General features: G+C 38.1%; 1 protein-coding gene across 2 annotated transcripts in view; it reads right to left on the bottom strand.

Moving 5' to 3' along the window:
* The window catches only part of LOC126175914 (exocyst complex component 8), a 91,286-nt gene that overhangs the window by 58,080 nt on the left and 5,633 nt on the right, over positions 1 to 27,573 (bottom strand). For both annotated transcript variants that reach the window (XM_049922986.1, XM_049922995.1), the window contains exons 3-4: positions 21,857 to 22,071; positions 5,821 to 5,963 (exon numbers count right to left, since the gene is read on the bottom strand). In XM_049922986.1, the coding sequence (XP_049778943.1) occupies positions 5,821 to 5,963; positions 21,857 to 22,071 (358 nt within the window). The remainder of the gene's footprint in view (positions 1 to 5,820; positions 5,964 to 21,856; positions 22,072 to 27,573) is intronic.

Consider the following 27,573-nt stretch of genomic DNA (forward strand, 5'->3'; position numbering starts at 1 on the left):
ACCTACCTGCTCGATTAAGGGATCTGGCATTCCATGCTCCAATCCGTAGAATGCCAGTTTTCTTTCTCCTGATAACAACGTCCTCTTTAGTAGTCCCCGCCCGGAGATCCGAATGGGGGACTATTTTACCTCCGGAATATTTTACCCGAGAGGACACCACCATCATTTAACCACACAGTAAAGCTGCATGCCCTCGGGAAAAATTACGGCTGTAGTTTCCCCTTGCTTTCAGCCGTTCGCAGTACCAGCACAGCAAGGCCATTTTGGTTATTGTTACAAGGCCAGATCAGTCAATCATCCAGACTGTTGCCCCTGCAACTACTGAAAAGGCTGCTGCCCCTCTTCAGGAACCACACGTTTGTCTGGCCTCTCAACAGATACCACTCCATTGTGGTTGCGACTACGGTACGGCCATCTGTATCGCTGAGGCACGCAAGCCTCCCCACCAGCGGCAAGGTCCATGGTTCATGGCTTCAAGTGATACCAGCTATAATTTTTTTTAAATAGATTTCTGTAAATACTTATAAATTTATGTATATGACAATATGTATAAGAAAAAGGTCAGATACATGGCAATAACAGGTCAGCGAGTCTGTGATAAATTGTGAAGAGTACTTGAATTACTTTCTTAAGATGAAGATGAACAAAAAAGCACACATTTTAATTAAAGCACTTAACAGATTTTACACTAAGGAGAGCTTTGTACTAAATATTGTCAGTACAAGATTCAAGTGAAGTGAAATGAAATGGGTAGTCAGGACATGTAACAATCTGGCCAACGAGAACTGTAAAACTTAAGAAACAAAAAAGAGAAAATGTCACTACTAGATCTCATATCCAGCAGAATCACGCAGTATAGTGCACTTTACAAAAAGTTTAAAAAAGGTGTGTTACATTCTGTGTAATCATACAACAGGAACAATGTGTACAAATGTTGGTGCATTCAAACAACAACAAAAATCTTTAAGAGAGGTTAAAATCTGACCACAATGACTCTTGAATATTCAGCTGAGTATAATTGTTGTTATACTTCCAGACAGGTTCAGAGTGATATATTGGGATTGAAACATGTCTCTTGCAGGCGATAGTCTTACCAACTGAGCTACTTGAGCAGGCTTAACAGCCTGAACCACATCCTCAAAATGCCAGAGTCTTCCTCCTGATCTTCATATTTGTAATTTACACTAATATAATATATGGATCCCACACAGAGAGGAGTCTCTGGAATGTGGAAAAAGTGAAGCATATATATTTTATCACAGTGCTGTACAACAGGACTTAAAATTATGAAGTAATGCAAAGTGTTAACCGTTTGACACTGGCATGCTTGCTACATATCAAGCAGAGCACTCTTCATTATTACCTAATGCGATAAGTAGACTGTGTCTGGGCTTTTAGCTAGGCTGGGGCTATTTGAGCAGCTTGCCTCATCCTTTGTTGAATGCTTTTGGAGTGCTATCTGCAATGTCTCTCTTTCTGTTGCTATAAGTTTTATAACCACTGAGAGGAAAATAAATGTAGGAGTAAAAATTAGTTTCTGACTTTTTGAGGGTGTCTGCGAATTAATTACTATTACAAAACTGCAGAGATTTTAAAATACCTTTCCCTTCAATTGTTTCCAATGTGATTTTGCTAACCCATTCTGATAGTTACATGCTTCTTTCATTACACTTCAGTAATTTAATGTTCCTTCATAACTGCATGTCAATAACAGCTAGAATACTGCAAGTATTTTTCACTCTACAAAATAAGGAAAGGAAGAAAGCCATCAATGATGCAGTATTTCTAGTTTTGTAGTCAAAAGCATCCTGTAACATCATACAGTGCATGAAATATTGTAGTACTTCCAGAATTTCCATGTAAATTCTAGAACCACTCGTCCTTCTACCATCTCAAACACACAATATTTTAAATATAAGTTGGAGAGTGGAAAAGTATCTGCTGCGCCACATCTTTCTGTGTGCAGGTTGGAAGTTTGTTATGACAAAACTGTAAGCGTGGCAGTCAAACAACGCTGAAAAGTGTTTGCTGCTAGCGCCACAGAAGCCGTGATGAAAGAACAAGGAGTAATTATGTAGTATTCTTTGCTGTTTTAGTAACTGTGATTATTGTTAAAGAAAAATGGACAACTGAATATTAACTTTTAAGTACTTCACATATTGGACTCTCTAGAGGGAAGATGGGTTCATAAATTATGTGGTTGTTAAACCAATTTTATTGCAGATGTATTTTATCGAGTCTGGAGCGAGACGAATCGGATGATTTGTAAACATTAAAATATTAATGTGAGAAATGGTGAATATGTTATTGGCGGAAGTTGAAATATACCTTATTATGCAGAACTCTTCCAAGGACAGTGGGATCTAGATCATGGAGAACAGCAAACCATAGCCTTTGCTAGCCGTAGTCTGAATAAATGTGAATTATATCACACAGCTACTGAAAAGGAACTGTTAGCAATTGTATGGAGTATCCAGAAATTTCAAACACTAGTATGGGGGTCAGAAATCCATATCTATACAGATCATCAAGCTGTATCTTTTCCAATGAGTAGTCGATTGTTACATAGTATATTAATGTGATGGATGTTGTTCCTACAGGAATATGACATTAGGATGCAGTATGTAAAAGGTTCTGAGAATATAATACCAGATGCTTTGTCTAGGTTACCTAAGGTTTTGGAGATCAATGGAGCTGAGAATCCAGAGAAGAAGATCAGCTGTGCAGGTGAAGTAAGTCAACTGGTGTGAGAGAGGTGTGAATTTTGCAATCCAACTTCACATCGCCTCGGGTCATCTAAAGTGTTAGAATATAGTGATCATATGTGACGTCATTCTCACTAGCATTTGTTGTGAACCAAATTTAAAAACATTTTAACTTCAGTTTTATTGTATAGCCTTACACTGATGTGACAAAATTCATGGGATAACTCCTAATATCATGTTGGACCTCCTTTTGACCCGTGTAGTGCAGCAGCTCAACATAACATGGACTCACCAAGTTGTTGGAAATCCCTTGCAAAAACAATGAGCCATGCTGCCTCTATAGCCATCCATAACCGCTAAAGTGTTGCTGGTGCAGGATTTTGTGCAAGAACTGATCTCTCGATTATGTCCATAAATGTTCAATGGGATTTACGTCGAGCAATTTCAGTGACCAAATCATTCACTCGAATTGTCCAGAATGTTATTGAAATCAATTGCAAACAATTGTGGCCCCATGACATGGTGCATTGTCATCCATAAAAATTCCAGCACTGAACGGCTGCAAATGGTCTCCAAGTAGCCAAGCATGACCATTTCGAGTCATGATCAATGATCCATTCATCTAAACACAGTCCACACCATAATGCGGCTTCCACCAATGTGCACAGTGCCTTGTTGACAACTTGGGTCCATGGCTTCGTGGGGTCTGCACCACACTCAAACCCTACCATCAGCTCTTACCAACTGAAACTGGGTGTCATCTGACCAGTTCATGGTTTTCCAATATCTAGGGTCCAACCAATATGGTCACAGACCCAAGAGAGACACTGCATGTGATGTCCTCCTGTTAGCAAAGACTGCTACGGTCACAGGTTCGAATCCTGCCTCAGGCATGGATGTGTGTAATGTCCTTAGGTTAGTTAGATTTAAGTAGTTCTAAGTTCTAGGGGACTGATGACCTCGGGAGTTAAGTCCCACAGTGCTCAGAGCCATTTGAACCATTTTTGGTAGCAAAGGCACTCACATTAGTAGTCTACTGGCATAGCCCATTAATGACAAATTTTGCTTCACTGTCCTAATGGATACATTCATTATGTGTCCCACATTGATTTCTGATCTTACTTCATGCATTGTTGCACTGACAACTCTATGCACACACCAATGCTCGGACACTCTTGACACTGTGGATCTCAGAGTATTGAGTTTCCTAATGATTTACAAAGTAGAATGTCCCTTGTGTCTAATTCCAATTACCATCCCACATTCAAAGTCTATTAAGTCCTGTCATGCGGCCGTAATCATGTTGGACACTTTTTCATATGAACCACCTGTGTACAAGTGACAGCTCTGCCAATGCACTGCCCTTTTATACCTTGTATGCATGATACTACTGCCATCTGTATTTGTGCATATCACTATTCCATGACGTTTGCCAGCTCACTGTATTTGGCAGCTTCATGAATTATTTTGCTGTACTAACTGAGTACTTAATCAATGGAAAGTATAGGTTGCCTGTATATATTAAGCACAGGTAGTCAGCATACCCACAGAACATCTCTTGTCCTGTTAGGAAATTTGACAATATGTTTCTTAAATTTCCAACAATTGCATGCCAGTCAGAAAAGGACACCACAGTTCTTTGTCACACTGTTAATAACATTTCATAAATTTAATGTAACTTTCAATAGCAAGTGTACATAATCCAAAGTGTTTATCCTTTCCTGTGTGTTTTCTGGCAGAACAATTCATCCATAGACAGCCACAAACAAAAAGCAGCGTAGTGTGCAACTGTGCAATAAAATCTTCAAGGAAATGGAAATCAAGGTATATGCACCACGAATAAATTCATCCTTGACCACACCATATACAGAAAAATCTCTAAAGGGTTTACAAACGTGTATGTGAATATGCCTCTTGAATGAAGTGATATGTATGAAAATGATGGAGAAAAGAGTGTATGCTGGTGCTAAAACGTAAAAACGCTTTTCTTGGATTATTTGACAAGTTTACACCGTTCATCTTTTCCACTGTTTCGCACATATTTGCTGCTTCTGACTTATGAAATTCATAACCTAACATCCTTTTTGTGATAGGAATATGCATTTCATCTCACTCAAGAGAAAAAATAAAGCATGTATTAAGACGAATTACACCTGATAATGGACCTCACGGGTGGCTAGGCTGTATGGAAAGGACTTCTTGGTGTGGAACAGGTGACAGCTGCAGTAATCATTCTGCACCCAACCCCTTACCTCATGGCTCATATCCCTGTAATAGATCAGATGCAAGACCTGTCCCATATATACTGCCACTACCATCTGCTCCAGTCTGGTCACAAACATTGCCTATTCCATCAAAACCATGGCTACCTGTGAAACCAGTCATGTGATCTATAAGCTAAGCTGCAATCACTGTGCTACATTCTATGTGGACATGACAACCAGCAAGCTTTTCTGTACGCATGAATGGCCACTGACAAACTGTGGCCACGAAACAACTGGACCACCCTATTGCTGAGCACACTGCCCAACACGACATTCTTCATTTTAATGATTGCTTATGTGTAAATCTATCAGTGTTGTGAATAGTGTAAATAAATATGCTCATTTTAAGCATGTAATAAGTGTTGAAGTGTCTGTGCAACTTCCTACACCTACAGACAAAACAGAAATATTTTCTTAGATCACAACTCTCATTAATCTTGAAGACAGTTAATGATGGTACAACGGATCACATCAAGAAAACTTAACAAAATCTCAGTGAAATGAGAATTTACCTTGATGAATATCGATTGTAAAATCAACATATTATGTGTATAACAAACATATACACAGATTACATCAATCTTTTAAGTGTTATTTACAACTGATGACAATTATTTATCCATTGTATTTCACATTACTATACAGCACTTCAATGAGAACATAAACACTTTATACAACAGCCTGTCAGTGTTTCGCAAAAGTCCCATTAATAAGAACACCACACATGACAAAAATTATGAGAGAAATTTTCTTGTGCTCTAAAGTTAATAATAATAATAATAATAATAATAATAATAATAATAATAATAATAGTGGAAACCAGTTGAAATGTACTGTAAAATTCAACAAACCTGTTAGGTATCCAAGTGGCTAACATAAGACCATCACTAAGCAGGTATGCATGCACCCTTTGTAAAGCAGTGTTCTCAACTGGATCCAGCTCTAGTACATCACCCTCATGTAGAACAGTTCTCCCTGGCGTTTCTAGCAGTCCCTAAAAATTTCATTATACAGGTTCTATTTAAATGTAGATCTTTCACAACACAAATTACTTATTTTATTAATTGAGTTATCATTATAGCTACAAAGACAGCAATTAAAACAACAAATATATATTTTTAAAAGTGAGATGTTCAATGACATCACAACAAAAGAGTAATGAAGAGAAGGAAGTGAAATGTGTTTTATTCATTTCATAATGTACACAATACCAGAACATATGTCTGATGTACAGGAGACATGTCAAGGTTACAATCTGCTTACTTAAAATTGTCACACTTACATTAATACTTTGAGGAGCGTTTACTTACTTGCAATTTGTCAACCTTACAGTATTTACGTCTACTATAACTATCCTAAATTTTTATTCCATTTTAGGGATCCAGCTCAAAGTATCGCTTCGTCCTTCATGAAATCTTCCACAGAGTTGTAGCATCGTTCAATTAGAAAATCATGTAACTTGTTTTTTAAAATATTTATCTTCATATTCATTATGTCACACCCTTTTATTGTGTTGTGAATTTTCATGGCTATATACTGAGGAGTCTGAGCACACAGTTTTAAGCGATGGGAGATGAGCATAAAAGTTCTCTTTATGTCTTGTGTCATATGAATGTTCAAAATGATTTTTTTTTTTTTAATAGCTCAGTTCTGCGGCATAGGAAAAGAACCACCTCAAAGATGTATAAAGAGGGGACAGTTAATATTTTTAGGTCTTTAAATAATGGTCGACATGATGCAATCAACTGTGCAGAGCACATGTTGCAAATGATTCTTTTTTGCAACTTTAAAATTTGTGTAACATTTCCCGAGTTTCTCCAAAAAATTATTCCGCATCGAATAACTGATTCAAAGTAGCTATAATATGCTATTTTCCTGGTGGCCATATCAGTGGCACAAGCTAAAATTTCCATTGCAAATGCAAGGCTGTTTAATTTATTTGTTAGATATTCTATATGAGAATTCTAACTCAAAGTTCTGTCTAATTTTATTCCCAGGAACCTGACTGAGTCAAGTTCTTCCATTTTTTGATTGTTGTGAGTGACACGGATTCATTCAGTTTGTGACTGGTTTTGAAACTCATCATGTGGATTTTTTAAATGTTTAGCCTTAAGCCATTTTGACTGAACCATGTTTCCAGTTTACTTAACGTATTCATGACTCTCTGTGGTATATTGTCAGAATTTTCATTTTCAACTAGGGCAGCAGAATCATCTGCAAACAGACTTCAATGAGTATTTATATTGAGAGGTGAGTCATTTACATAGAATAGGAATAAAATGGGTCCAAGGATTGAGCCTTGATGAACACCTTGTGGCATAGTTTTCGACTCGGAGAAGTGATCTGCCCCATTTGATGTGATTACTACCCTTTGTTTCCTCTCCAAGAGATATGATTCAAACCATTTCAAAGCAACATCCCTTATTCCACACCTGTTGAGTTCGAAAAGCATCAGGGCATGGTTTACAGAGTCAAATGCTTTTTTAGGATCACAGAATATTCCTGTGACCTTAGCTTTCCTATCTAGTGATGAAGTAATTTTTTCGATAAACTCATTTAGTGCATCTACTGTGTTTTTGGCTTGTTGGAAGCCAAATTGGTTATGTGAAATATCATTCTGTGTGATGAAGCTTTGTATCTGTAAAGCAGCAATTTTTTCAAATATTTTTGATATAACATGGAGTATAGAGATGTGGCGATAATTTCCCATATCATCTCTTGAATCTTTTTTAAACAATGGTTTTACTTCTGTATATTTCAAGAGATCAGGGAAGTAATCTTCTTCAAAGTATTTGTTTATTATGAGAGTGGGGGGGGGGGGGGGAGCTATTATGCTGTAAACCTTTTTTAAAATTATTTTGGTGGGTATCCCATCCCTGCCAGCAGAGTTTTTGTCTTTTACGGAGAGTATGACATTTTCAACAAATTTTGCTGAAACTGTGTTGAATTTTTTGATACATTCACTGGTATTGCCTTTTAACCCAAAACCATTTACTTTCTGCTCATAATTTGCTATGTCTAAATCAGATTTTGTTACATTTGTGAAGTACTCATTGAAGCACTCAGATGTTTGAGCTGGATTTACAACCAATTTTGCCTTAAGTTTGATTTCTAAAATGTCTTGTTTATGATTTCGGACACCTAATTCAGACTTAACTACGTACCATACTGACCTTGTTTTATTTTTCTGCACAAGAATGAATTTGTTATTTGCTATTTGTTTTGAAGCTTTCACAACTTTTTAAAAAAATAGTGTTAAAGTATCTAACATATTTTACAAAAGCAGGATCTTTGTTGTACTTCAGTGGATTGTGTAGTTTCTTTAGTTCATCTAGCATGCACTAGAATTTAGAGAGTAATGGTGCGACTAAAGTCCTTTTCAGAATTCTATTAATTGAAATGATCAACATCTTAAGGTCTTTAAGTTCTACGCAACAACTTTCAGATATGCAATCTCCATTTAAACAATTAAAATCTGTTTTCACTTCTTGGCTTACAGAAGAGTCTAGGAGTATGTAGCAACCTCCGTGAGATTTTTTCTCCCTACAATAGATGGTTGCAACATTGAAATTTTCAATTTTATTTAAAATATTTACTGTATTAGAGCTAAGCCAGTATTCATTTAAACAAATAATTTTTATGACTTTACATTCTGAGAGCAGAATTTGTAACTCATAGAGTTTGTAGCTTAGACTGCTGGAAGATTTAAAACTTAAGCCATTTATATTCCAGTGCATCAAATAAGAACTTTTGCTTGTTTTAATGGTATTAAGCATACATTTTCAAAGACACTCTTTAGCAGATTTATTTTCAGCTAACAGGCATTTTTCTTTTACATCCCCTCGAGTAAATATTAGTTTCCCTTAGTTTTAATGATTTTACAAACATCCATAAACATTTTGCTGAAGGTCATCGATCCTAATCTGTTTAGATGCAGTCCATCTTTGGCTAGACATTCCTTGCCCAAAAACTTATTTGAGTTTATAAATATTGCACCTAGTCTGTCACAACACTCATTAATTCTGCAATTGATTCGATTGATATAACTGTCACTCACCAACCTCCTGCTTATGATTCCGCTGATCACTATCCTGGAAGCAGGGTAAATTTTTCTGACTGATGCACCGAGCTCTTTTTGCAGCCTACTGTGGAGTCAAATGTCCACCAAACTGACACTATCGAGTGTTTAACTCTCTTTTAAATATAATCAGCATAACTAACAAATAGATTCCCCTGTTTGATCATCTAATGAAAATTCAAGTAGCACTGAAATGTAGACCATTCCAAACAAACTACTGTACTTAGGAAATTAACAACATGGTTAACATCCAGAAAATTTTAGTGATTATGCCACAAATGACAAGATTCCTCGAAAAATATCAGTGCCCCAAATCATGCGAAATTCAATACTTGCAGTCATGAATATGATTGTCCCTTCACAGTTTCTGGAACTGACAATGAACTATGAATTAATAGTGTGCATGTACGATCAGAAAAAGAAAGAAAAAGTATTATAATATAAAAAAGGTGTATATGTGCACCTCATTACAGGTCTGACAGTGTACATCATCAAAAGGTACTAATTTCCCACTGCTAAAGAGAGTATTCAGTGTTGTGCAATTTGAACGCTCACTATTGTTATGGGTAATTACGCAACTCTCTGTTCTCTTGGTGAAGGAACTTATTTCATCACTGGGATCGATTTTTCCGTATTTTTTCCTCAATTTATCTTCAGTTTATTTTCTACTTTTGGGTCATGCTGTGTGACATAGTAACAGCTCACTCTGCCAACCCAAGCTTCTCAGTCATGCATGTTTATTTACAACTGTATATGCAGGATCTTGAATGTGTGTCTTTTGAGCAGTATAATTGGCTTTTATCACAGCATCTTTGGGGCTCACATACAGAGGGATTATGTGGAACTTGTGAATCCTTAGTCCTCTGTCCATTTCCAAAACACAGCGAAAGATCTATGATGAGGTTTAAGTGCTCATGTTGTAGAAGGTGTGAATGTGTCGTAGATGATCTGAAAACATTTTCATGCACACACTGCATGCTGTTCTTTTCTTAATCTTTTCTTACTTTCCTTGATGCTGACCATCAGTGAGATAAGGAAACAGGATTTATCAGCACATACCAAATCCACCAACAACAGTAATACTTAGACTTTGACATTTGATACTATTTACACCTAAAACATTACATCCCTTTCAACATTGACATATTTAGCAATTACATTCGTTTGTGTTGTAGCTGCCAGGGTTGCCAAGAATGAAACTGCAGCAGGACCGAATGGGAGCAGCCCACGAACAAACAAAACAGACGAAAGGAAAGGACAGACACAAACAACGACTGATGACCGAGTAAGACCCTATGAACAACAACACGCAAGAAGCAATGGGGTCACAAGCAAAAACCTCACGAATCAACAACGTCCACTCATACGTGGAAACAAGCAAAGTAAACACGCTGTCTGTAGGTGAGATGTCGATAGACTCATGCGAATATCAGACTGCCTCACTGAGCGAGAGGCAGGAGCTTAAATAGATGATAGGGTACGTCGCTATTGGCTGCTGGGACCACGTGCTCCACCGTGGCGCCCTCACATTATACACGGGCCAGGAGCGAGCGCAGCCACGGCTTACGGTGCGACAGCTGCAGAAACCTCTAGTGGTAATCGAGGTCCATGCTGTCTGGCGCAGATTTGAAACCCGTGGCGCTCAGTACCAGCGTTTGGATAATGATAAACAGTCAGTCTCACATCTAATTTCACTTCTAATGGTTACTGCACCAGCCTGTCTGATCCACTAGGCATCTCAAAGAAAGCATGGACTACTGTCACACAGCATTACCCCCCCCCCCCCCAGAGATGGGATTTTCTGTACCCCAAATAGCTTCCCACCAGACTTACAACCATTTAAACAGTCTGGGTGGATGCCGTGTTCTTCCTCAATCAATTTTCTTATTGCAGGGTGGTGGTGTTTCGCACAACAGCACTATTATTAGATAAATCAGTATATTCATATGAAGTAAATTACATTGTGCTCATTGGGTAGATGCAGATATGCTAAACAAAAATTTACAGTATATCTGACATGTGTTCTGGCCAAAATAGAAGGCAAATCCCCAACAAAATCACAGCATCTCCACTCAGAGAATACGTTGCTACCTAAAAGTCACATACTGAAGTTTGCATACCACAAGTAGCACACAATCTGGAACTTCTACAGTACAGCATATATAAATGTATTCCTGGTCAGGAGGCAAATAACTTCAGTAGCCGGAAGCAGCTCTGCTTTGGTTAGGAAGATGGGTGCTATTATTCACCTACAAAACTTTTCCTATGTGCCCTCTGTTCATGACATTAGCGAGAGAGAGAGAGAGAGAGAGAGAGAGAGAGAGAGAGAGAGAGAGAGAGAGAGAGAGAGAGAGAGACACTTAAAGTATTAAAATCTTATTTACAGAGCTGTAGGCAAGTTAGCTGTGTTGGCAAAGAAATATCCGGTGGTATAGTACAAGTTAAGGCAGGGGCTCCATAGGGATCTGTGCTGGACCCTTCCTGTACTTGATTACAATTAACGACTTGCCCTCATTAATTACATCCAGGACAGAAATACATGCAGAAGACACAATTATTCTTTAAACTAGTAACAATCCCAGTAGTCTTAAAACTTGACTTTAAAATACGGTCATTCAGGCAACCTGAACTATATGTTAGAACAGCCTATTTTGCATTTTTTCACAGCTTAACATCATATGGAATTATTTCGTGGGGAAACTGTAGCTGCGTGCATGACATATTTAATACTGTAGAATAAATTATTACAATAATTATGAGTTTGTCATATAAAGCACACTGTAAAGCTACGTATCCTGGACAAAAAATCACAATTGTGATAAAAATATACAAATATTTGTTTTAATTCATATAAAGAAGCAGCTACCAGAAGTAACATGCAGAGAAAATGTACATCGTTAAAACACAAGATGTAATAAGCACATTTATACATGATACTTAACCCTTTACCTAATACTGAGCCTCTGATGCCCGTCCATGATGTTTAATATCTTCTCTATCAGTAACTACACATTTTATTTTAATGAACTATGACTTTTCCTAATTTGTCAAGTTAGCCATAATTTTGGGAAAAAAATTATAAAAATTTACCTATCACTTTGTGTTAAGCTGTTGGTGCACATTTCCTCCCTTAAGGGCCTTGCAGGTCCAGGCAGTTCGAAGCACTTTTTCAACAACCAGATATCTGTCTGCGCAGTGTCTGTTACATCATTTGCCACTGTTGACTCATGCCAGTATTCTTTCAGTGTTCAACATTCCTCCTAGCGATAGGTACATGTTTATTTTGGTACATTATTTCATAACATATGTCTGTTATACAAATTGAAAAACTATGGAGGACTATCAGATGAGGAGATAAGTGAATTGTTAGAGCAGTATTCTCATTCTGAAAACCAACCTAGTGAATGTGAATCTTCCAGGGATGATAATGAAATAGATGTCACTGAAAACTCAGAACTACATGAAGATGATGATCATGAAGAATCACTTTATGAAGTGGAGAACAGCAATTTAGCGCAAATTCTGATGAGTGTGACTTATTGTTTTCTCATAATGGAATTGAAATATGGGCTACAGCTCCTCAAGCTGGAATTGCTGGTTGGCAGAGCAAAAAGAATGTACTGAAAGAAGACCAGAGACATCCAAGTTATTCTATTAAGAATTGTGATAATGAAGAGTCTTGTTTTAAGTTGTTCTTTCGTGTATCCCTCATTAACGAAGTGTGTGTGTGTGGACCAACAAGGAAAGTTGAATCATTTACGAGGATGGGGTGAATATAGATATGCCGGAAATGAAAAAGTTTCTTGGTATTCTGATCTGGACTGGAATTTATAAATCAAGAAATGATGACATCAGTCAGCTTTGGAGTGTTGAGAATGGCCAACCACTGTTCAGTGAAATTATGTCTCGGAACCACTTCCATGCTAGTCTAAGGGTGCTGCACTTAGACAATGCAGCATCCCAATGTGAACATAGGTCAAGTAACAAATTGGAACCAATCAGAAGAGTTTTTGAGATGTTAGAAATAACCGCTAGGAATGCCTACATTCCAGGATGGTGCATGACTGTGGATGAACAGTTGGTCACATTTTAAGGTCACTGTCTATTTCAACAATATATCCCATCAAAACCTAGTATATGCAGAATAAAGTTCTGGGCTATTTGTGACAGTGCAACAAGCTACTGCTGCAACATGAAAGTGTTTTTGGGGAAGGCGGAAGAAACAAGAGCCGTGCGACTTGGAGAGAATGTTGTAAAAACCTAGGTGACTGAACTTGGACATAATATCAACTGTGATAATTATATATAAAACAAAGATGCCAATTCCACTACACCTCAAGGACATGAAGGATACTCTACATTATTTGGTTTTCAACCAGATGTGATGGTAACCTCTGATGTTCCTAAGAAAAACAAAGTTTTCACTGTCATTAGCTCTCTTGATGACCAATCAACAGTGCCATCATCACAAGTAAAGAAGCCTGACGTTATAATGACATACAACGCTAAAAACGGTGGTATTGACACCATGGACCAGAAGATGTGATGCTAAAGTGTGAAGAGAGAAACAAGACGCTGGCCATTGGTGGTTTTCTTCAACATGATCGATGTAACTGTAATGAGTGTGTGCATATTGAATGATGCTAGCAATCTATAAAAAATAGGATGTCAGACTTTCATCATCAATTTCAGAAAGCAATTAGAAGGAGTAAAGAAGTCAGTGAATTCATTGTAGTATGGGATCCAATGAATTCGTTAGTAGCAAAGGTCCAGGAAGGGCAATGAAAGCACCAGCTAAGAAAAGGAGGTGTGTATATCGTGTAGAGAAGAAAGATAGAGAAGTCAAATTACATGTTATTTCACCAATTCTATTATTGTTTATAGACATTGTGCAAATTTGCAATAAGAATAAAAGCCACCAGTAAAAGGGTAAAAATGGCTTTTTTAAGATGACAACTTTAAATAAATATTTTAAAAGTATTTATTTCTCAATAGTCGTTCACATTGTAAGTAGTCAAAATAGTGTCAATTAATGTCAGTTTAAACAACACGAGCCTGAAAGACTCAACCGTTAGACAATAGTATACAGATTTTCTTATAAGCAGAGGGTTAAGATTGATAAAACCAGTTACCAGCTACGAACTCATGGGGCACAAATTATTTAATGAGCTCTCAGCAGCTGTACAAGGACTTCCTGTATGAGCGTTCAAAGACATACTTCACGACTGGTTAGCTGCCTGCCCTACTATTATACGAAGGAATTTATTACTTATAATACATGATCCAGTCACATTAATGTGACCACCACCTACATTCAACATCAACTCGCAATAACCACTCACGGATGGTAGGCAGCAACACTAGCAGTGGAAGGAAGGTATATAAAGCATATCAGAGGAACACCAAAAACAGTGCAATCATTGTCATAATGCAGAAACGGAGCCCAAAGGGGCGTAATTATTAGCTTTCGGGCCTAGGGTGGAAGCATTTATGAAATGGCTAAGTTTGTTAACTGTTTGCATTTCGCCATGGTTAAAGTATACTGTGCGTGGCAAACGTGCTATCCAAATGTGTGGTGCACTGTGAGCCGTAGATGACAAGGGTGAACGACGCTGTGGGGATGTGTACAGGCAAATATACATGCAACTGTTGAGCAACTGACCACCCAGATGAACCATGGGGCTACCAAGAGCGTCCCCTCAACGACTGTTTAGAGAATGTTGCTGCAAATGGATCACCATTGCAGGCATCTAGTTCATGCACCTATGATGCTGACTGATGTTCATCAGCAATGAAGCCTGGAATTTGCATGGCAGTACCACAACTGGACGTCCACTGAGTGGCAACAGCTGGCCTTTCCAGATTAATCACATTTTATGCTCCATTGGACAGATGTACAACATCAAATGTCTGAAAGAAAACACCATGCAACAGTGGTCTGGGGAATGTTTCTGTGGCATTCACAGGATGATCTTATCATTCTGGAAGGGGGTAATGGATCAAAACAGGTATGCATCTCTTCTTGGGGATAATGTCCACCCATACATTTTATCCAATCAAACACCTTTCAGACACCTAATTTCCAAACTTACTTTATCTGGCTACCAATTTTGGCGATTTACTATGCTGTCTTCAGACCTCTTACCAACATGTAGGAAGATTCCACCTCGGTTCCAGTCAAAATAGGGGCCAGCATTCAAATACTGTTATCTGCTGATTTCTGCTTGCTATAGCAATCACTTCAACCATCACCAGCAGATTATGACAGAACAACAGCAAGACACAGAAACAAATGCAGGAACCAAAAAACTACGGTGTGTTAGACAACAATAGTCCACCAAAAAGAAAGGAACATTCACTCTACACGGCTCATGTCAAAAGTACTGTAAGAAAAGAAAATATGCTGTAGAAGGAATGAACAACTGTTACAGTGGACATATAAATATAATACAATAAGATATCCATGAATTACTTTCTTATTAGTAATCAATAGAATCTTATTCTAATTGATCAGGTAATCACAACTAGCTTGGACAACGTTACAGAATTCCCCAGTATGTTCTGTGGTTTTGTTAATCAGCAACACATAGTATGTGGTGTGCCAAGAGTTCACTTTTAGAAATGAGCTAAAGTAATTAATACTCACTGTAGATTGAGACACCACCAGCTTTCCATCATATCGTAAGTAGTATACCACTCATATCTAACATGACTATTTTTTTTACACCCAGACAAGGGTGGGGGCTCTAATGAGTAGGGGCTCTAATGAGAGGGGGCTGCAGCATTTGTTGTCATTTGCTAACTCTTGCTACATGGTTAACCTAACACTCGAACCATTAGATGAGAACTTTCACATAGGGGGCTTGCCTTTACATACCAACACACACCTGAGCACTAAGAGATTGACACAGCAACTGAGCAGTCTGACAATGATTCTGAATCTGTGTATACAGTAGCCCAAACTTCTGCAATTTATGGTATGTATCAAGGTGGGATGAAAAAACAACATGGTTCAAGCACAATGTCTCTCCAGTAAAACAAGCCCATCAGAATATTGAGGCACAGTTTGCAAGAGTAACAGAGGATGCAAATATTCAAAAATGGTTCTGGATTGCCAGAAACTATCTTTTCTAGACAGTGTAAATGACTGCATTGTAAAGTACACAAACCAAGAACTGGACAGAACAACAGTAGCTTATTCATGGAGTGCTCAAGACTGATTACAGACATACAGGTTAAAGAAAAATTGCCACACTTTGTGGTCGGCATGCGATTCCTCACCCCAATTCAAGACAAAAGTGTACCTAACAAAACCTAGTCTCGCCAACTGATTTAATAGAAATGTGATTTAAAAAACAAGGCTCAGGCAACACTGTAACAGCATGCAGCTTGACCAATGCCAAGAACAGATGGCATTAACTCTGCACTTTTTCTAGTAGTGTTCTCCCATTAGCCCAGCAAAGATGAGGCAATGCCTTCGGAAATGGATATGCAGAGTCGCCGATGTTCAAATCACATTTGCATCAAACTTTTTTTCCATTACATAATCAAACTGTATCCAATTTACACATCCACAATGCAGTATCTTGGGTATTTCCTTCTGTTACTGTTTCCTTTATTGAAACATTAAGACACAACATGAGCTCCTTCCAAACATAAACAACCACTTTGTTTCATCCATTACATAAATAAAGCCAATAGAAAATAATGGTGGATACAATAACAGCACCTGTACTCAATAAGGTACACTAGATTGTACATTATGCTACACCCGATAATTACATTCTGTAAATTTGACGTCCAGGCTTATCTTCACAAAGCTGGTATGTACACGCACGAGCAATGTTCACTTCAGAGATGATGTTCAAAGTTTCCGCCTTGCATTTGCAAACATTTTGCCATTTGCTGGATCATACTTTGCTGGACCCCACACAACACATCTGCATCTACCACTGCCATAGTGGAATGCACACAAGCTATTAGTCATGTGCTTACATGGGTGGAGTACCATAAACCTATTCCTTTAAGTGTCCCCACAAATAAAAATCTATTGGATTAAGGACGTGAAACATGGAGGCCAGAAATGGACTCCCAGGACCAATCCATTTCCATGGAAATGCTTCGTTTAAATTGTTACACAGACTAATTCCATAGTGTGGCAGTGCACCATCCTGCTGAAACCATAGCTGTTGCCAAATGCATCAGGTAAAGTACTGCAAAAAAAGTATAATACAGGGGTGCACTGAACTTTTTTGGTGATATGTAAGGACCAAAAAGTACTCCTCCCACAATTTCAGCCCACAGGTTTATGCCAAAGTGTGCCAGAAATCCACGTTCACGGATGACGTGGGTTGTGTTCTAACCAATAATGGCTGTTGTGGATGTTGAAATCAACTTCACAAGTGAAGCTAGATTCATCAATAGATATCACATTATTTATAAAATGCTTGTTATCTTCACTTTGTGCACAAGCTATTCACAATACTGTACTCATTGAATGCGGTCTTCTGGTTGCTGGTGTTGAGTTAATTTATAATGATATGGACGCAGTTCTTCACTGTGCAACAATTCATCAACCAGTTTTTGAGATATCTGGAACTGGCTTGCAATATCACAAGTACTTCGCTGAGGTGATTGGTGAATGGTTTCAAGAATAAAGTCCTATGTTTGTGGAGTATGTCTAGTCCTTGGATGACCTCTGTCCATTGCTTGTGGATGAAGATTACCTTTTTCCTAAAGGCACTGCTCCACACAACCAAAAACATAGTTATCAGGATGACACCTTCACGGGTACTGTGCAGCATACGCACAAGCAGCATCAGCAGCTTGGTTATCAGATGCACCCAGCAGCAAAAGCATATTGAGTATTGATCGTTTGTGTATTCCATCGGGAAGCCACCCTGTGTGAACCTTGACAGGACCAGTTATGGTTGTGCACTGCACGGTTAGTAGGCACATGCATTCAATTTAATGGATCCCACTGTCATGTGATAGGCTACTGACACATAGCAAAATAATATCTTGCTTATAAGCAATGAGAAACAGGAAATGGAAATCTAAAAAATAATAAAGGAACCTGACAAGGATTTGAATCATGGTTCCACAGTAAATGCGGGTTTGATGTCTACTAAGAGAGCTATGACAGTTGGTGTGGTAGTGTGGGGAGATACAAGTTCCTCTGTACATTCTGATGTGCTGCATGATGTGACAGTGTTGCCAGCACCTAATTTTCATACATGTGATTTCAAAATGCATCCTATAAGATTTTCTTAGATAAACTATTGTCTTGAATCTGGATGAGGTTTGCACACAGATCTCCCAGCGCAGCATTTTTTCCTTGACCTTGTGTTTTGAAGAATTATCTCTTTTCCTTGGTGTTTTGTACTTCACATGCAATACCAATAAGGTGTGGGCCTCTGATTGGGCTGCGCCAGATTTTTTGTAATTGTGTAAATGGGTAAATGGATGTTTCATACTCTTCTCTATGGTGAACAATTTGACAATAACCCTACAAGGGCACAGAGGAAAGAAACAGGTAATCTGGTACCAATTAGAGAAGTATTCCAATGAGTTTGTGATTGGTTCATGACAAGTTATAATGTAGCAGCATTGAGAACAATAGATGACATTTGGAAGTGTTGCAAATTTAGCCAGTATGTTCCAAATAAGAGGGCAAAATCTGCACTTTGTGTTGCTAGTTTTACATCCAAAATACGGAAGTATCTGCATGATTGTCCATATCAAGTACCCAATGGTACAAGTAATGTGGTGATACAACAAATTTGACCCAATGACAACAAATGCTGAGATAAGACGATGGACAACTACTTTTCACCTATGTTAATCTCTAACAAATTGTGCATTAATCATCAATTCACAGTATTAGGTACTCTGCAGAGGAATATGAGGGAAATTCCACCAGAACAGCTATCAATAAAAGACGGGCCAGTAATCATCAGTTTTTTTTTTTTTTGTATTTGGAGAGAAACTAGATAACAATTGCCTCTTTTGCTCATATATTACAAACAAGAAAACAGAAAAAGAATGTACTAATGTCATATATCATGCACAGTGATGATGGCATGGATGCTGACAAAGACGAGGCGAATAAACCTGAAGTAATGACATTCTGCTATCTCACAGAAAGAAGTGTAGATATTGTCAACTGCCTGAAATCAGAATATTCTGTTCCTAGAATAAGTAACTGCTGGCCTCTAATGCTATTTTTCAGCTTGCTGGACACAGGACCAATACTTAATCAAATAATATACAAGATGAATACAAATGACTTAATGCCAAAGAGGAGATTTCTTACAAAAGTGAGTATGGTGCTTACAACAGCACAAATGATCAAACATATGTCGGGACCGATGACCTGGGTGTTTGGTCCCCTGTTTGGTCCCCTACCCCAAACTAACCAACCAAACATATGTCAACTGCTAGAATATCACACTACTAGAAGAAAATAAAAGGTGTTTTAGGTACCCACAACTTAGCTACAGCAGAAGGAGCAACTGAAACACAAGAAATATCTATAGGGCACTACTGCCCAAGAAGAAAAAGCAGGTACACACGCATCACTGCCATATTCATTCCAGTCACAAGCATCGGAACATGCAACACTGAGTGTTCTTACCTGCCAAGTGAGGATGGCACAAGAAGTTGGACCTGACCCAGGTCAGTAAAACAATGGTGATGTTAACCTTAGTTGGTTCACTTACTATGATTTTTTCAAGTGCTGTCAGGAGAGATGTACTGTCATGATCAACTGCATATAATAATTGCAAACAGAAATATTTTCAGTTCCAGCAAGATGGATGTTTCATTTTATGTTTATAAGTATTTATAATGTGTTAATAAGAAAAAAATGGGTAATTTGCTTGATAAATATAACATTGTATAGAACTTGCCACTGAAAACGTAAAAATTTTCTTTTTTACAAAAAATCTAACATGGGAGTTATCACATGAAAACAATAGATGTGAGCAATCATGGGTTAAATCTTCACCTCATCCCCATCTCTATCATTTACCTATACCACCGTTCTCATCTCTGTTTTATATTGTGCTGTTTGTCTTATCTTTTCTTTCATTAGTTGCTTCACTACTGTAACTTACTTAGTCTCCTTTTTTCGTCTCCAGTAATCCCCCAACCCTCTTTTTTGTCAAATTTCCTACATTTATGTATTTTTAGTTCTGTTTTCCTTTAACTTATAAACAGATCTATGAGAAACTTTTAAATTTTTTTTTTCATGGCATTTTTATTGAGTTCTGTTGTATTCTGTACGAATGCATCTCCCTTGGCCTGTGGTTTAGATCCCTGAACAGCACAGTTTCCTCCAACTTGTAGCTATCTTGTCAGATTCAGAAACTTATAGTTCAGAAAGCTAACACTTACATAAGATTCAATTTGTACTTCTGTCTGCTGCCATCTGGCAAGCAGGAAAAGTATATATAGTATTTTGCTTTCACCATCTGAGGGTACATTCAGTTTAGCGAGACTATTTCTTACAAACAATTTTCATCTAACATTGAATTGTGAATTATGGTTTGAAATCAATAATATATGGCTTTCGGTAACAGGCAACTGATGTTACATGCAGAGTGACAACTGAGTAAGCACCACAGTGTGGTATTGTTTGATTACAACAATACAGACTGTGAACAAACACATGAAAACTAGACGATTTGATGAAATATTACACACTTGTGGAATTGCAAGTATGGAAAATGGCGTTCTTCCCTCCACCCTTCTAGTCGACCCCCATCCTCCTCTTTTCGTACATCAATACCTAATTTACAATTCATACAAATGCACAGCACTAATATATCGATTCTCTGCTTTCCATTAAGAGCACCTCAATTCTTTTTACACACTTTTTATAATTCCCTTGCATACATTGTACCTTCTCATAAAAGCACAATATAGCCTAGCCCTTGTGACCAATTCACTCCATTCCATTAAAAGTCCTTTTATTTATGTATTGTACAATTTTAGGAATTTCCATAAGTCCTAGTGTCACCATACCATCTCTTAACAAGAAAACACATACTGCAAAGAGTTCATGCAGCTCCACATTTCTTACTTCACTTTTAAATATGAATACTTGAGTTGGCACCCAAATTTTCTTAACACAAGCAGTTACGTGGTGTACTTTGAACACATGTAAAGAATACATGTCTTTATGTTACCAAGGTAAACATGTATGAAAAAAATCACAATTTCATCTTACCTTAATGAAACAATGATAAAATAAACTTACATAATGAGAGAAATCACTGTTTACTTAAAAAATACTGAAATACACTTTCACTGGAACACACTATTGCTCCGTTTTACTCCATAGTAATGCCCCACTCAAAGCATTGAACAGCACAGTTGCATCAGATCCCATCCAAATGCTTATTCAATTACTAATTATCTTGTACACAACTGCCTCATTGTGAGATTGTGTTGCTAGCTCAGAATTTTGGGGCATTTTCTTACACAGATTGTAAGTTTTTTCTCATCAACCTTGGTGTTTCTCACCTACCTTGGTGTTTATCATACATTATTGCTGCTCAATTGGACGTATGACAACACAACTTATAACTGTGTTAGCTGGAGCAATAATGAAGGACTAGGTATGAGCACACAATTAGAAAACAACAATGGAACAGTACAAGATGACGTCATTTGTGGTTCGCACACTGTATATATAGGCACACCCACTCATGTGTTAAATACTACTCTGTCCCGGCTTAGAATGCATCATTACAAAAATACAGGGCATTTTATGTATGTAAAGCAATTATAATAGCAGTTCTCACCATACATCCTTCAACTTTTTCTAGAATTGCAGCAAGACGGCGACGCCTCTCTTCTTCACCATCCTCCTGAGGAGATTTGGCATCTGTTTCTGATTCAGCTTCCTGAGGTGCACTAGAAATTTTATCACCTAACAGTGACATAGAAGCTAATGAAGACAAAAGTGAGCGTTGTTCTGTCAGCATATGTGACAGTTGATACATTTCACTTTCAAGATCTGAAGAAAAAGGTTAAGGACATAACAGAATGAGTTTACTGCAACAAAATAAGAGTACACAAACATGTACAGAAACTTATAATTATTACTAGTGTAATATTAAGTTGTAATCTGCACCTTTTCTGGGTGTTAAAGTGTACATTCAGAACACATCTGAAAGGAACAGAAGTTGTCTATTATTTAAAATTCATGAGTCAAACACTTTGTTGTTGCTTACTTTCAGATTCTTGATAAAATATGACATTTGACATGTTCACGCACACATGTACCACTGGTGGCTCAAACTAGATTTTTCCTCTGGGTAACATGTACCATCAGTGGCTCATGCTCCACTCTACCAATTATAGTACCAGTAATACACAAACATATGATGTATTACCTGTCAGCCAGGTGCAACAAATAGCTGTGAATACAATATTGTGTGCCCATCAACATAAGAGCTTTCTGAACAAGTGAGACAGCACACAATTTAGTGTAAAATTATTTTATGTGATATCTCATAGCTTTAAAAGAACGGAATTTCAAAATAAAAGATTAATATGTTAAAACAGTAACCTAAAGCATTTGAATAGAACTCCCATCCCATGGCGAGAAACTGGAAAAGCAGCTCTGCCAAATGTAGGAAAGCATGAATATGCAGGTGCACACATTTAATTGTATGAATGAGGAAACAAAACTTTATGAGGTATCTTATGACATGTTGAAAATCGTTTGTTGATATCAAGTATAGTTTGAAAGATATTAATGCCTTAAGTTATAAAGATAGCTTATGAACAACCTTTATGTCATTTTTCTGCAAATAAATAGATATATGTACTGCTTTACTAAAATATAATTGCATGTTGTACCTATTTATGTTAGTTGCAAGTAGTTAATTGTGATATGACACAATAATATGATTGCTTATAATATTGTCAAAGAAGGCACTTGACAATTCACGCTACCTTATTGGATGAGGAGAAACAAGAGCAGAAACTGACAATGTTCTTGTTCCACTTCACGATACAAGCCCACCAGATAAAATATTATTCACTCCCTTAAAAGAGAATATTGGTCACTTTGAAACAATGTAGACAATGCAGAACTGATTAATAGTAACCTCAGACTATTTACAGGTGATGCACTTATCTATAATGAAGTACTATCTGAGAGAAGCTGCATAAATATTCTGTCAGATCTTGATGAGATTTCAATGTGATGCAGAGACTGGTAACTTGCTTTAAATGTTCAGAAATATAACATTGTGCACTTCACAAAATGAACAAATGTAGTGTCCTATGATTAAAATATCAATGGGTCACACTAGGAACTGGCCAACTCATAGATATACCTGTGGGTAACACTTTGTAGGGATATGAGATGGAATGACCAAATAGGTTTAGTTGTGGGTAAGAGAGGTGATAGACTTCAGTTTATTGGTAGAATACTGGGTAAGTGCAGTCAGTCTACAAAGGAGACTGCTTACAAATCACTTGTGCGACCCACTCTACAATATTTCTCAAGTGTGCGGGGCTCGTACCAAATAGGACTAAGAGGGGATATTGAGTGTATACAAAAAAGGGAGCATGAATGGTCCAATGTTTGTTTGAGCTGTACAAGAATGTTACAGAAATGCTGAAGAAACTGAACTAGAAGACTCTCGAAGACAGACGTAAAATATTCCAAGAAAGTCTACTAACAAAGTTTCACGATCAGGCTTTATATGAAGATTTTACGAATGTACTACTACCCCCAGATATAACTCACATAGGGATTGTAAGGACATGATTAGAATAATTACAGCATGCACAGAAGCATTCAGTCAATCATTCTTTTTGTATTCCATACATAAATGGAACGGGAAGAAACCCTAATAACTGGTACAATGGAGTGTACCCTCAGCCATGCACTTTGCGGTGGTTTGCAGAGAATGGAGATATATATATGTGTGTGTGTGTGTGTGTGTGTGTGTGTGTGTGTGTGTGTGTGTGTGTGTGTGTGAGAGAGAGAGAGAGAGAGAGAGAGAGAGAGAGAGAGCGTGTTTGTGCACGTGCGCGCAGAATATGCAGGTCCATCAAAGCAGGGTACTGCATGCAATAGACATCTGTAGTCAAGAAACTTCCAGAAGGGCACTGCTTACAACAACCATGTACATTGGGATGTATGCAAACATTCCTGCTTTAATGAATGCTCAGGCACCTTACTCCACCTTGAAGGACCTGCTAAATCGCCCAATTATAATCCTATAAAAAAATCTGGAAGTAAATGGAATTGCAGATGAAACATGTCAATCAACCTAATCTCAATTTGATACCTTTACTGGATCTTATTAACTTGCAGACTCTCTCCCTTGCCAAATTATGACCATTATCATCAAGGCCCGAGTCAAGTGTTATGCAGTATTACCATGTTGTCTCTAAAGGTGACCAATTTTCTGTCCTGTGTGCTTAATCAATGATTACATAGGTCAGCTAATATAACAAGCCACAAAGTGTCAATAATTTGTGTGAATCTGCACACTACAGTCTCAAGAAAACTAATGAATTTCTTGGTACTAATGAACTGACACATCTGATCCATCTTGCCAATGTCAATGTGTTTGTTGTACTTTTTAGTAGGCTCATAACAGAATACTACACCTGCCAAACTTTAATCCCTTCTTTTTCTGCTTTGCACTTCTCTTACACTAATGTCTTGTTGAAGCACTTGCATCCTGTTATACATTAATATTACTTAGAACCCTACTTCACAGAAATCACTTTCATTGAAATTTATTGCACTTTCTATCATTTTCACTTTACCTTGACCCATCCCAATTGATTTCCAATAGTATGCTTACACATGTATACTGACATTGCCTGTAAACACTGTTCTGTGCTGGGATGTATCCGCATCACAACAGGCTAATGGAACATTCACTAATGTTCTCGAGCATCTTGGAAAACTCTAGAACATTCTTGAACCTACTGGAACAATACATAATGTTCTGGAGTATTCTACAATATTCTAAAAGGAACATTCTGGGCAGACTCAGCAACTATGGCATTTGATTCCCAGCTGCTTCACAGACTTCCCTTAAGAAGCAGATTAGTGCAATGCCCTCATTCGGCACACATACCTCGGAAACGAAGCCCTACAGTTCCAAACCAAAACCTTCTTCTTGGGTGGAGGATGGAGGGCTACCACACTCCAGCCCCATTGGAAAAAAAAGCATTGGGCTGGGCTGTAGACTTATACAGGCATGCATGGACAAATCACACTACATCTACATCCATACTCCGCAAGCCACCAGACGGTGTGTGGTGGAGGGTACCTTGAGTACCTCTATCGGTTCTCCCTTCTATTCCAGTCTCGTATTGTTCGTGAAAAGAAGGATTGTCGGTATGCCTCTGTGTGGGCTCTAATCTCTCTGATTTTATCCTCATGGTCTCTTCGCGAGATATATGTAGGAAGGAGCAATATACTGCTCAACTCCTCAGTGAAGGTATGTTCTCGAAACTTCAACAAAAGCCCGTACCGAGATACTGAGCGTCTCTCGTGCAGAGTCTTCCACTGGAGTTTATCTATCATCTCCGTAACGCTTTCGCAATTACAAAATGATCCTGTAATGAAGCGCGCTGCTCTCTGTTGGATCTTCTCTATCTCTTCTATCAACCCTATCTGGTACGGATCCCACACTACTGAGCAGTATTGAAGCAGTGGGCGAACAAGTGTACTGTAACCTACTTCCTTTGTTTTCGGATTGCATTTCCTTAGGATTCTTCCAATGAATCTCAGTCTGGCATCTGCTTTACCGACGATCAACTTTATATGATCATTCCATTTTAAATCACTCCTAATGCGTACTCCCAGATAATTTATGGAATTAACTGCATCCAGTTGCTGACCTGCTATATTGCAGCTAAATGATAAGGGATCTTTCTTTCTATGTATTCGCAGCACATTACACTTATCTACATTGAGATTCAACTGCCATTCCCTGCACCATGCATCAATTCGCTGCAGATCCTCCTGCATTTCAGTACAATTTTCCATTTTTACAACCTCTCGATATACCACAGCATCATCCTCAAAAAGCCTCAGTGAACTTCCGATGTCATCCACAAGGTCATTTATGTATATTGTGAATAGCAATGGTCCTACGACACTCCCCTGTGGCACACCTGAAATCACTCTTACTTCGGAAGACTTCTCTCCATTGAGAATGACATGTTGCATTCTGTTATCTAGGAACTCTTCAATCCAATCACACAATTGGTCTGATAGTCCATATGCTCTTACTTTGTTCATTAAATGACTGTGGGGAAGTGTATCGAACACCTTGCGGAAGTCAAGAAACATGGCATCTACCTGGGAACCCGTGTCTATGGCCCTCTGAGTCTCGTGGACGAATAGCGCGAGCTGGGTTTCACACGATTATCTTTTTCGAAACCCATGCCGATTCCTACAGAGTAGATTTCTAGTCTCCAGAAAAGTCATTATACTCGAACATAGTACGTGTTCCAAAATTCTACAACTGATTGACGTTAGAGATATAGGCCTATAGTTCTGCACATCTGTTTGACGACCCTTCTTGAAAACGGGGATGACCTGTGCTCTTTTCCAATCCTATGGAACGCTACGCTCTTCTAGAGACCTACTACGGTACACTGCTGCAAGCAGGGGGGGGGGGGCAAGTTCCTTCGCATACTCTCTGTAAAATCGAACTGGTATCCCATCAGGTCCAGCGGCCTTTCCTCTTTTGAGCGATTTTAATTGTTTCTCTGTCCCTCTGTCATCTATTTCAATATCTACTATTTTGTCATCTGTGCGACAATCTAGAGAAGGAACTACAGTGCAGTCTTCCTCTGTGAAACAGCTTTGGAAAAAGACATTTAGTATTTCGGCCTTTAGGCTGTCACCCTCTGTTTCAGTACCATTTTGGTCACAGAGTGTCTGGACATTTTGTTTTGATCCACCTACCGCTTTGACATAAAACCAAAATTTCTTAGGATTTTCTGCCAAGTCAGTACATAGAACATTACTTTCGAATTCATTGAACGCCTCTCGCATAGCCCTCCTTACACTACATTTCACTTCGTGTAATTTTTGTTTGCCTGCAAGGCTTTGGCTATGTTTATGTTCGCTGTGAAGTTCCCTTTGCTTCCGCAGCAGTTCCCTAAACTCGGTTGTTGTACCACGGTGGCTCTTTTCCATCTCTTACAATCTTGCTTGGCACATACTCATCTAACGCATATTGTATGATGGTTTTGAACTTTGTCCACTCAACACTATCTGTACTTGAGACAAAACTTTTGTGTTGAGTCATCAGGTACTCTGAAATCTGCTTTTTGTCACTTTTGCTAAACAGAAAAATCTTCCTACCTTTTTTAATATTTCTATTTACGGCTGAAATCATCGATGCAGTACCCGCTTTATGATCGCTGATTCCCTGTTCTGCGTTAACTGTTTGTCACCAGAAGGTCTAATATGTTATCACCACGAGTTGGTTCTCTGTTTAACTGCTCAAGGTAGTTTTCACAT

This window comes from Schistocerca cancellata, chromosome 1, assembly GCF_023864275.1.
Source record: "Schistocerca cancellata isolate TAMUIC-IGC-003103 chromosome 1, iqSchCanc2.1, whole genome shotgun sequence".
Taxonomy (NCBI): Eukaryota; Metazoa; Arthropoda; class Insecta; order Orthoptera; family Acrididae; genus Schistocerca; species Schistocerca cancellata.